The sequence below is a fragment of the Artemia franciscana genome, chromosome 18 (genome assembly GCF_032884065.1).
Source record: "Artemia franciscana chromosome 18, ASM3288406v1, whole genome shotgun sequence".
Lineage (NCBI taxonomy): Eukaryota > Metazoa > Arthropoda > Branchiopoda > Anostraca > Artemiidae > Artemia > Artemia franciscana.
The window spans coordinates 7,890,503-7,903,569 of NC_088880.1; the positions used below are offsets into that span (position 1 = coordinate 7,890,503).

General features: G+C 36.1%; 1 protein-coding gene across 2 annotated transcripts in view; it reads right to left on the reverse strand.

Moving 5' to 3' along the window:
* Positions 1–13,067, reverse strand: part of LOC136038559 (C2 domain-containing protein 5-like) — a 289,931-nt gene that overhangs the window by 105,961 nt on the left and 170,903 nt on the right. For both annotated transcript variants that reach the window (XM_065721729.1, XM_065721731.1), the window contains exon 16: positions 9,025–9,127. In XM_065721729.1, coding sequence (XP_065577801.1) covers positions 9,025–9,127 — 103 coding nt within the window. The remainder of the gene's footprint in view (positions 1–9,024; positions 9,128–13,067) is intronic.

Consider the following 13,067-nt stretch of genomic DNA (forward strand, 5'->3'; position numbering starts at 1 on the left):
CAACAGCTAGTATATATATATATATATATATATATATATATATATATATATATATATATATATATATATATATATATATATATATATATATATATATATATATATATACTAGCTGTTGGTGGGGGCGTTTTGCGCCCACCCAAGCCACCAGCGTGCGTAAGTCGTTACGCGCCATTGTAGTTGTGTCCCTGTGTCCCAGCTGTGAATATAGATATATATATATATATATATATATATATTATATATATATATATATATATATATATATATATATATATATATATAAATATATATATATATATATATATATATATATATATATATATATATATATATATATATATATATATATATATATATATATATATATAGGTTTTTAACTACGTAAAACTTGCGAATATACAATATTCTTCGCTGTCCCATTGTCTGTGCATATAAATAGATTGTCAGGTCCGTATTCAGATCTATACCGCATTTTTCTAATGATTGCTCTTGGTATTTGTTGATGGTAATTGCTAATCGAATATTACCTGTGTCCCCGTCGTCATTTATATATCTCCCATGTGCCCTTCCGGCGTCCCCGTTGTAGTTGTGTCCCTGTGTCCCGGTCGTCATTTATATTCCCTGTGTCCCGGTCGTCCTTTGTTTCCCAGTATGTAATTTCTCTTTGAGTATCCCGGTCGTCATTTATATTCCCTGTGTCCCGCTTGTTGTTTTTGTCCCGGTGTCCCGGTCTGTAATTTCTCTTTGAGTGTCCCGGTCGTAATTTATATTCCTGGTGTTCTAGCCTGGTGTGTATTCCTGGTGTTTCTAGCCGTATTCGGTGGAGTATATTGTCGGCCATTTGCGATTTGTATTTCTCCCTTAACTCTGTAGGAGATGAAGGAGAGCAACTTTTGCCGGAAGACACGGGCCGTAATGTCCTGTCTATGAACCGGCGATTGTCCAGGATGTACAAGCTGTTGTATGTAATCTCAAGTTGGATTATATATAAATGTAATAAATGACGAATCATCAATCTATAGGCATAATATTTCATTGCGCTGGATTTCTTATCCATTTCTTTGTTATTGGCTGGATTTATTAATTTAATATTAAAGTGATTGCCGTCGGCTCCATCCCAAAAAATGATAGGATATTGAATGGCTTTTTTTATCATCGGCATCACTTTCAGGTTGTTTGGTTTGTTTTACCTTGACTTGTCTTTCGTCACTATGAAATACATATCGCCGAACCTTTGTTTTTTTAACTAAAATCCGGTAGGCATTGATGACCTTATCCAAGTCAAAATCCCAAACCCAATCATCATCGCTATCATTTTCAGTTTTGATACGTTTTGACTCTCGCTGTCCAGGTTGATTTTCATCTAACTGCGCGGTTTTGCGTTCTTCAACCATAAGCATTTCGGCATTAACTCTTTGAGCAGCTTATTTTTTAACTAAAATCTGGTAGGCATTGATGACCTTATCCAAGTCAAAATCCCAAACCTAATCATCATCCCTATCATTTTCAGTTTTGATACGTTTTGACTCTCGCAGTCCAGGTTGATTTTCATCTAACTGTGCGGTTTTGCGTTCTTTAGCTGCAAGCCTTTTGACATTAACTCTTTGAGCAGCATCCTCGGCTGTCTACACTAAAAATTTATCTCTGAAACGCCTTCTTGTATACTTATAATGACGTCATATACAAAACCTTTGACGTCATATACAAAGCCTTTGACGTCATATTCAACGCATTAGGTTAGACTAGATTATGTTTGGTTAGACGACGTTAGGTTGGTTTAAGTTAGTTTAAGTTAGGTTTTAACCCATTTCTGATATTTAGAACCAAATTCAACCTAATCTTCCCTATCCTATTCTAAACTAACATAATCTAACCTAACTTTAACTTTTACCATCATAGGTTTCATAAGACTGAAAAGTTGTCTCGCGAAACTAATTGAATCGAAACTGAGAAAAAGGAATTTCGAACACTCCCTGGTGAATGTCGACATAAACTAAATTTCGGACACTAACGGAAATTCAAAGGTGGGACACAGGGACACAACTACAATGGCGCGTAACTAATATGGCGTTATATATATATATATATATATATATATATATATATATATATATATATATATATATATATATATATATATATATATATATATATACTAGCTGTTATATACGGGGTGGTTATGGGGTGGCGCTTCGCGACACACCAACACCTAGTTGGTGGGGGCGGTTCGCGCCCCCCCCCAAGCCCCCCGCGCGCATCAGTCGTTACGCGCCATTGTAGTTGTGTCCCTGTGTACCACCTGTGAATATATATATATATATATATATATATATATATATATATATATATATATATATATATATATATATATATATATATATATAATCTATATTCACAGGTGGGACATAGGGACACAACTACAATGGCGCGTAACTATTATGGCGCGTAACGACTTACGCGCGCGGGGGGGCTTGGGGGGGGCGCGAAGCGCCCCCACCAACTAGGTGTTGGGGTGGCGCGAAGCGCCACCCCAACAGCTAGTATATATATATATATATATATATATATATATATATATATATATATATATATATATATATATATATATATATATATATATATATATATATATATATATATATATATATATATATTTGTATGTATATATGTGTGTGTAAGTGTATATATATATATATATATATATATATATATATATATATATATATATATATATATATATATATATATATATATATTTATATCCTCTGTCGAATTCTATTTGCACAGTCTAATAGCTTGAGATCTATAGCAAATGTCCTGAGTCCCAAAAATAAATAGCATTTCTATGACAACAGTCAACATTGTCCTATATTCTGTTTAAGATAGCATAGGCGCCTCTCTCACACAAAGATTCAACAAAAAAAAACACATTTTTAAAAGAGCGACAAAAAAAACCTGAAACAAACGGGAAATACTCTATATATGACCCCCATTCATTATTAGCAACAAAATCTGAAATGGAGGAGGATCTAATCATTTGTCAGTTCCCTAAACTGAGTCAATAAAGAAGATGCAGGATTTTTGATCTATTATATCTATTATTAATTTATTTTTATTAATTATTATGATTTTTTATTAATTTATTATTATTACTATTTATCATTAATTTATTGATTATTGTAAATTACAGTAATAATTTATTACTATCTAACATTAAGATAGTACTCTATCATACTCTAACTCCTCCTTCGCCCTTCGTTATCTAATTCAAAGTTTTATAGCTTTACAGATAGTGTTTATGAGTGCAACACGTGTAGTTGATGGTAATTATTCACCAATTGCCTGTTAAAACATTAACTGAAATTTTATAGTGTAAATTAAACGCTTGCATTCTCGATGTATTGCAAAAAAAAAATTTTGCCATTCCAATAGTAATTGTACTTAAATCCTTTGGGGCCAGTAATCATAAATTAGCATAAAGATCAGGGGGTTACGAAAGAGACTGTTGCCCTCATATACGAAAAAGTTTCTGCTCGTTTTGAGTTTTAATATCACTCTTTACTTTAATCTGAAAAAAAATATTTTGTTACTGATTTTCTATCCGTCTTGAAGATCATACTCGGGGTCATCCTAAATATCAAGAGAGTTACCGCCGGTCAAATCCCATCATTTAAATTAGTGTTTAACTTTTGTAGAACAATGCTTCGAGAAAAAATACAAAATGGCAAATAACGTTCTAAAATAAACTATCGTCTCCAAAATAAATGGAGAGTTTTCACCCTCTCAGCACTCAGAGTGCAATATTCTTCCCAGCGAAGGGATGTCAGAAGTTAATTTTACAATTACCTGAATATTAATTAGATCCAGAAGAGGGTCCTTTCATAAGAAGTTGGAAGTCAGGGGGCCAAAATTTTTGAGTCTGAGACGTTGCTCTCCAAACGAAAATCTATTGGCCGACACCCGAATAAAGAGTCGGCAACTCTACGATACTCTTCAATTAGTTTTACTGGATAAATGACCTATGACAACGGTGCCTTCGTTATTGACTGCACATATTTAGGGACAAATGCTGTACCACATTCTAGCACGGCCTTTGAGACTAGGAAGCCATATCAACTTTTAGTTTGGTAAATATTGACCTTACGGGTAATATGGGTAAGTATTGAACCTCTCCGGCTCAGAAATGCCGTTTTACGGGCTAAAATGCTAGAATACGGCGCTTTCTTGTGGCTTCATCTCAGTTTTTTCTTAAACAGGGCTATATATCCTCAAGTGTTAGGTGAAATGTACCCTCTTTTAATAATCTATGACTACTGATTTGATTGATTTGATATGATTGCTCATGGTAAAAAAACAAACACGCATGCGTGATCATTCTTCTCTTCAAAAATAAGAAATCTCATGTTTTATGTACAATGAATAGTCTTAGGACTCTTATACAAGTTGAATTTATACATAAAATTTTGATAAAGGGCACTTCTTTTTGGGGAAATTTAACCCCTATTTCTAAAATTATGCAAAATTTTATTTCCTAATAGCTTTCAAAGAGCAAGTTTAAAGTTATTCGACTCAGCATATTTAGAATCAGATTAATATGATAATGATGCTTCCATAATGGTAATTATCGATGAAAAGGTCATCGCCTTCAAATATTTCTCCGGATGGTCAGTGTCGACCGGGGTGTCAATGGTCGTCACTTCCAAGCTTTTCAGGGTGAATTATCCGAACATATCTTTTCTAAAGGGATTTCACCATTGAACCTAGCAGGGGGGGGGGTGACCTCTGGAAAAAAGTAAGTCAGTATAAAATGTTACTATGTAGTAAAAGGATAAATTGTCCCACTTAGAACTTGGTGAAAAGCTCCTGGTAGCACTTACCTTCCTGTACAATTTCCTGGCAGCTCGAGATGCCCCTCTTCCCCGTTTGTGCCGATACGTATGCGAGTTTAACCTTGTATATTAAACGATGACTGGAAATATTACTTCACAGCACCCATATTACATGCTTAATCCAAATATTTGCATGGGATCGAAGGGAGATAAGGGGATAATTTCAATCCCCTTCCCTCCAAACTTCCTTCTATATTCATTTGAAGATTTATTGAGTCAGATAATTCGGGCACAACAATGAAGTTTTCGGGCCTTTAGGCATAGGTTACCCCCTCCTCCAAATCTACACAACAATCCACCGACCCTCCCCCATAACATATATGTTATGTTTTATATTTGTTTTATTTAAGGGGGCTCAACTCTTCCCTCTTCCGCAATGTACTTGCGCAATACGACTCAAATAAAAAAGAAAATATAAAAAGCTTGTTAATACTTGGATCTACGCTTGTGTAATCAATTACGAAATGAAATCCAGAGACATGTAACATCTCATTGATTCAATAGCTAGCTCAACCTGTCTTACTCACTTTAGAAAACTAATAACACTGTAACATGCAGGTGCAACTAATAGAGCAACAATTAACAGTATTAGGACACTTGTGCACACTCATGTGGAAAGGGTTGGAAACTTGCGAATCATGTAATCGTTTTAGAATGTAGGGGGTATTTCTCCGTGCGTACATTTGGTTATAATTTAGAAAGTTCATTATTTCTCGAATTATAATATTGGAAAGGCTTTTATAGCCCCCCCCCCCCCCCCCCCCCGTCTAGCGCTCAATTCCGTTGAAGGGGAATCCCTTTCGAATCCTAATGCGGACGAAAAATCTTCGGATTGTGAAGGTTCTCCAAAAAAAGTCATGAAACAAAAAAGGAAAACCCGAAGAACAAAACGCCCTGAAAGAAAAAAATGAAATACTGAAAAAAAACCTTCTAAAGTATTATGCAAAACCCGAGTGTACATCGTCATTACGCAACATCCCATGTGTGCGCTGTCATTACTTCATCTATAAATATAAAAATAAGTTGTGTGTATTTTTGTAGGTTTGACGATTGACGTCATTATAAGGATTGAGCATTGTGACGTCATGTATGTATTTTCTATGTTTCTATGTGACGTCGTTATAAGTTGACGTTATTGTAATTATATAAGGCTTTATATATGACGTCATAATAAGTATATAAGGCTTGCAATTCAAAGAGGATATTCAGTATAAATCCTACAATGGCAGAAGAAACAGCCGAGGAATCAAATCGTGCGAGAAATTTTAGTATAAATCCTACAATGGCAGAAGAAACAGTCAAGGAAGCGGCTCAAAGAGATAATGCCAAAAGGTTTGCGGGTAAAAGAGAAAGTAAGAAAAGAAAGCGTGCCGAGGAATCACAAAAACAACGTGAAAACAGGCTCGCGGTTCTAAGAGAGATTACCAAAAAAATCGTGCCGAGGAATCACAAGAGCAACGTGAAAACAGGCTTGCGACTCAAAGAGAAATTACCAAAAGAAAGCGTGCCGAGGAATCACAAGAGCAACGAGAACACAGGCTTGCGGCTCAAAGAGAAATTACCGAAAAAAATCATGCCGAGGAATCACAAGGACAACGTGAAAACAGGCTTGCGGCTCAGAGAGATAATGCCATTATGCATGTTTGTTTGTTTGTAAAAAGAGGGTTTGCATATGACGTCATTATAAGTATATAAGGTTTTGTATATGACGTCATTATAAAATGACGTTACAGACCGGGACACCGGGACACAAATGACGACCGGGACACAGGGAATCTAAATGACAACCGGGACATTCAATGAAAAATTACACAACGGGACGCCGGGACACAAATGAAGACCAGGACACCGGGACACGGGGGATATAAATGACGACCGGGACACACGGATACAACTACAACGGGAACCCCGGGGGGCACAGGGGGGATATATAAATGACGACGGGGACACAGGGAATATTCGATTAGCAATCACCCTCAACAAAGCTCCAGGGCAATCATTAGAAAAATGCGGTATAGATCTGAATACGGATTGTTTTTCCCATGGACAATTATACGTTGCATGTTTAAGAGTCGGTAAACCTGACAATCTATTTATACGCACAGACAATAGGACAGCGAAGAATGTTGTATATTCGCAAGTTTTACGTAGTTAAAAACACACACATATATATATATATATATATATATATATATATATATATATATATATATATATTCACAGGTGGGACACAGGGACACAACTACAATGGCACGTAACTAATATAGCGCGTAACGACTTACGCGAGCGGGGGAGCTTTGGGGGGGCGCGAAGCGCCACACCAACAGCTAGTTCCCAATAAAAATACCAAGTCAGGTAAGATTACGTCACCCCTAATAAATCAATCAAGTCAAGCAAGATCGTGTCAGATCCCACATGACACCCATGTGACACCCATCATAACCTAACACCCATGTGTGTCCCCTCAGTTATAACCGGGGATTCCCCGCTTTAATAGCGGACACTAACAATTCCCATTTCTAAAAAGCACCTGCATCTCTTAGAAAACATTCCCTATTATGTAACAACCAACAGTAAAAAAAAACCTATAACGTATGTGTACTATACCGTTACAGGTGCGCTATAGTACTGGCAAGACGCGGGTGCACGTAATCGATGTTTCAAGAGGCTAGTAGCTTCAGGTTTACCCCCTATGTGTCTTCCACAAATCATTATGCTGTCATTACTATGAAATACTACTACTACTACTACTACAACTAATAACTCACTGCAGCACCAAGCCACCTGAGGCCAACACAGCTACGCACGCTCCTCCTTCAACCCAATCTATTCAAGGCCTCCCTCTTTACATCCTCCCAGGATGTTCCCATTTCCTTTAAATCTTTATTTATGACATCCTCCCAACCCAGACAAGGACGAACTGCTTTCCGTGTAGCCCCAGACGGTTGGCCGAAAAGGACAATCTTTGGCAATGTGTCATCCTTCATCCGCAGAACGTGGCCTAGCCATCTCAACCTTTCTTTCATTATAGCCATAGAAAGCGGGATTGAACCACATTTTTCGTACAACCTACTGTTTGAAATACGGTCAGTCAGCCGGGTACCCAGAACATTCCGAAGGCAATTTCTCTGGAAAACATCTAGTACATTTTCATCTGCTTATCGGAGCGCCCATGCTTCAGAGCCATATTTGACCACTGTCATCCACTGTATGACCACTGTAGCTTCCAATTATCTAATCTTGGTTTGCAGACTTATCTTTCTATTCTTTCAAACTTTTTTTTTAACTGTGAAAAAACACCCTGAGCCTTAGCTATTCTACTTTTAACATCCTAACTGCTCCCACCGTCTTTACTAATAATACTACCAAGGTAAGTGAAGCTGCCAACCCGATCAATCTTTTCGTTACCCAATGTCACCTTTTCATCTTCACTTATTCCTAGCCTTAGTGACTTAGTCTTCTTCACATTAATTTTCAAGCCTATTCTAGCACCCTGAACTCGCAAAACCTCTAAAAGTTCATTCATTTTGCTAACACTACGAAATACTTGCGATTTCATGAATTAGCCATCAATGAAGAGCTTTGACGATAGAATAAAAGAGCATTTGTAACTTATCCAAGCGGAAACTGGAGCTTGTGTCAAAAGAAAAACTATTAACGCCACCTAGCGTCTGGTAACATATGGCACTTTTAAAGTTTTGTAATTGTTTTTCTGTCAGTAACTGAGATCTGATACTTATTACTAACATAAATTTACCAATTATACCAAGTATTTTAATAACTCTTTGTAATACCTAAAACTCTTTGAATAAGACCAAAAAACTAGATTTGACGTAATTGAATCTAAAACACTCTAAGTATGAGTGAAAATACGGCAAGTGTCTGAATCTTCAAGAAGTGAATTGTTTTATCCATCTGAATTTAATCCCTTATAGTTTAGTGTCAAAAATTTGATTCAAAATTGATTTTTCTTTAATATAAGCATCTAATGCTAAATATTGGCCCGTTGTGCCTATTGAAAATAAATTCTCACTGTGATCAATTTATTTCTCTTTAATATACTCTTCAATGCTATGCCTTATGATGTTTGTTAAAAAATAAATAAAAAGAAAAAAAATATAAATATTCTCACCAGAAATTGTAACTTGAATTATCTCTTCATCGGGTAGGTCAACAGAAAACTTCAAGCCGCTAATCAAACAAGGCGAGGCCTTACGGAGTTGAAAATAGAGTCCCTGAAAGTAGTAAATTGCTTGTTCGTTTATTTATTCAACTGGAATTTAAATTCACGAGTTTTTGAGCAGCGACGAAAAAAATTGTTCTTTTATACGAGAATTCCATGCCTTAACCATTTAAACAATTTATCAAACAGTTCGTGGTAACGAACTGTAGTAAGGAGCGACCCGGCTCAATAGTAACCAAAACTCTAAAAAATGGAAGTTTGATACCAATAGCTACATCAAAAGAATCGCATTTTAATGCTGGTTTTAAATATATAAGTTTCATCAAGTTTAGTCTTACCCATCAAAAGTTACGAGCCTGAGAAAATTTGCGTTATTTTAGAAAATAGGGGGAAACACCCCCTAACAGTCATAGAATCTTAACGAAAATCACACAATCAGATTCAGCGTATCAGAGAACCCTACTGTAGAAGTTTCGAGCTCCTATCTACAAAAATGTGGAATTTTGCATTTTTTGCCAGAAGGCAGATCACGGATGCGTGTTTATTTGTTTTTTTTTTTTGTTTTTTTTTGTTTTTTTTCCAGGGGTGATCGTATCGACCCAGTTGTCCTAGAATATTGCAAGAGGGCTCATTCTAACGGAAATGAAAAGTTCTAGTGCCCTTTTTAAGTGACCAAAAAATTGGAGGGCACCTAGGCCCCCTCCCACGCTAATTATTTTCCCAAAGTCAACGGATCAAAATTCTGAGATAGCCATTTTATTCAACGTAGTCGAAAAACCTTATAACCTTGTCTTTGTGGACGACTTACTCCCCCACAGTCCCCATGGGAGGGGCAACAAGTTACAAACTTTGACCTGTGCTTACATATAGTAATGGTTATTGGGAAGTATACAGGCGTTTTCAGGAGGATTTTTTTGGTTGGGGGGAGGGGTTGAGAAGAGGAGGATATGCTGGAGGAACTTTCCATCGAGAATTTGTCATGGGAGAAGAAAATTTCCATGAAGGGAGAGCAGGATTTACTAGCATTGTTTAAAAAAAAAAAATTAAAAAATAAATGTGAAAAAGCTTTTTCAGCTGGAAGTAAGGAAAAGTAATAAAATTTAAAACAAACAGAAATTATTACCCATATGAGGGGCTCACCTCCTTCTAATACCTTGCTCTTTACGCTAAAGTATTTTTAGTAATTCCAACTATTTATTCTACGGCTTTTGTGATTCAGGGGTCATTCTTAATGAACTGGGATAAAATTTAAGCTTTAGTGTAAAGAGCGAGGTACTGACGATGGGGCGAATCCCCTCATATATGTAATAAAAACATGAGAATACAAAAGTTCTTTACGTAAGCTAATTTATAAGTTACGTAAATCTTTTACCAATAAAAAGATTCGTAAAAAATTAAAAGTTCTAGTTGCCTTTTTAATTAACCAAAAAATCGGAGGGCAACTAGGCTTCGTCCCCCGCTCTTTTTTTCTCAAAATCATTCGATCAAAATTATGAGAAAGCCATTTAGCCAAAAAAAAAAAAAAAAATGCAAATTTCGTTTTGATTATTCCTCTGCGGAGAGCCAAAATCAAAACATGCATTGATTCAAAAACGTTCAGAAATTAAATTAAAAAAACAAGTTTTTTTAACTGAAAGTAAGGAGCGACATTAAAACTTAAAACGCACAGAAAATTACTTCGTATATGAAAGAGGCTGCTTCCTCATCAACGCCCCGCTCTTTACGCTAAAGTTTTTTACTGTTTTAAAAAGAAGAATTGAGAGAAAGAGTCAAACTTTAGCGTAAAGAACGGGGCGCTGATGAGGAAGCAGCCTCTTTCATATACGAAGTAATTTCTGTACGTTTTAAGTTTTAATGTCGCTCCTTACTTTCAGTTAAAAAAAACTTGTTTTTTTAATTTAATGTTGATCAGGCCTAAAACTTAAAGAAGAAGATAAAATTTGAATTCGTATGCTCAGATCTTACAAATATTTACTTCAGATAAAAAGCATTACATTGTTCTTTTTTCATATTTATACCACGTGAACTATGTCCATTTGAAAATGTCCAAGATTAAATGTAACCTTGTGAAATACTCTACAAGTTATCGAGTTAAGACAAAGAACAAAGGGCAATGAATAAGAAATCTAAGTCTTAAAACTAGTTATGTGGAAATTTATTGTCTTTATATCTTAAAAGGTCTGAAAATATTGTAAATTCAATTTCCATAGGCAATGAAATAGAGCTGCCTAAGTAAAGAGCAATATGGACAGAATTTTCTTCTTTTTTTCGCCAAGGCACTTCGTATGTCATAGAAAGCAAGTATGAATACACCGTCATTCATGTAAATTATAAGTTTAAAGAACGAAGCATATTGAAAACCTGATTGTTTGAATTGTGGAAATTTACACTCTATATATCTCTACAGGTAAAAAAAAAATTATTTCCAATGTAATAGCACAGCATATGCAGTTGAAACGTGATTTTCATGTGCAGTTGAAAATAAGAAACGTGGGTGAAAAGCATTAGACCACCATATGCATGTGAAACAAGGTTTTCATGTACAGTTGAAAAAAAGAAACGGGGGTGAAAAAGCATTAGATCACCATATGCAGTTGAAACATGGTTTTCATATGCAGTTGAAATAAAACGTAGGTGAAAAGCATTAGACCACCATATGCAGTTGAAACATGGTTTACATGTGCAGTTGAAAAAAATAAATGTGGGTGAAAAGCATTAGACTACCATAAGCTGTTGAAACATGGTTTTCACGTGCAGTTGAAAAAAAAACGGGATAAAAAGCATTTGACCACCATAAGGAGTTGAAACATGGTTTTCATGTGCAGCTGGAAAAAAAATGTGGCTGAAAAGCATTAGACCACCATAAGCAGTTGAAACGTGGTTTTCATGTGCAGTTGAAAAAAAAAACATGGGTGAACATCATTTTGCAACAAACAGCTTGAGAGGGTATCACTTTCCTCTGAAGTGTAGTTATCTTCGGGAGAGAGAGAGAGAGAGAGAGACGAGAGAGAGAGAGAGAGAGAGAGGAGAGAGCGAGAGAGAGAGGAGAGAGAGAGAGAGAGAGAGAGAGAGAGAGAGAGAGAGAGGGGAGGGAGAGAGAGAGAGAGAGAGAAAGAGAGAGGGAGAGGGAGAGAGAGAGAGAGAGAGAGAGAGAGAGAAGTTTATTAATATTAAATAGAAGACAATACAAAATAATTCAAAATCGAATTAGAATACACATAATTCCCCTCGAAAGGCTCCATGGCCAGGGATACAAGGGGATAAGAAAAAAACCATTATTATACAAGCAATAAATTCAATATAAGCAATCACATATAGCAGTTTACAGGCAATATATTTATGGGGGATACAATATAAGCAACAACAAGAAGGAGAAAAAAATATAGAGAACATACCTGAGGCCTGGGAGCAAAGTGCAGAGAGGAAAACCACACACCACTAAAAAAACACAGGGGCCATCAACTCCTCAGAGGAAAAAAAATCTATTTGATTCTTTATTAAATAACCCTTAAGAATCCTTTTAAAAGTCCCAAACGAGTGGCATTTCTGCACTGAAGAAGGTAGTGAATTCCAGACCTGTTGACAAGCAATGCGGGGATTGAAATCTGATCAAATAGTAGGGGGAGGTGGAATGTGGATTTTATTTGAAGAACGAAGGCTATACGGAGCTGAATCAGAAATAAACATAGGAGCTTTCCGAAGAGATTTTGGAAGATTGAGATTTTGAGATTTTGGGAAGAAGAAGCACAAGAAATAATGTAAATAGACCGTAGACTTAAGAGCTGTGTTGGTGAAGAACGGTTGGTGTCCATAATCAGACGCCGTGCTTTATTATACATGACGGAAAGTGACCGCAGCGTAGACGGAAAAGTAGACATTCATACAATGGGGCAATAAGAAACATATGACTGGACAAGACAGAAAAAAAAGTTTCAGAATAGATCCAGGAAATGTGTATCAAAGTTTCCGAATGATACACAAACTCCGTGAGA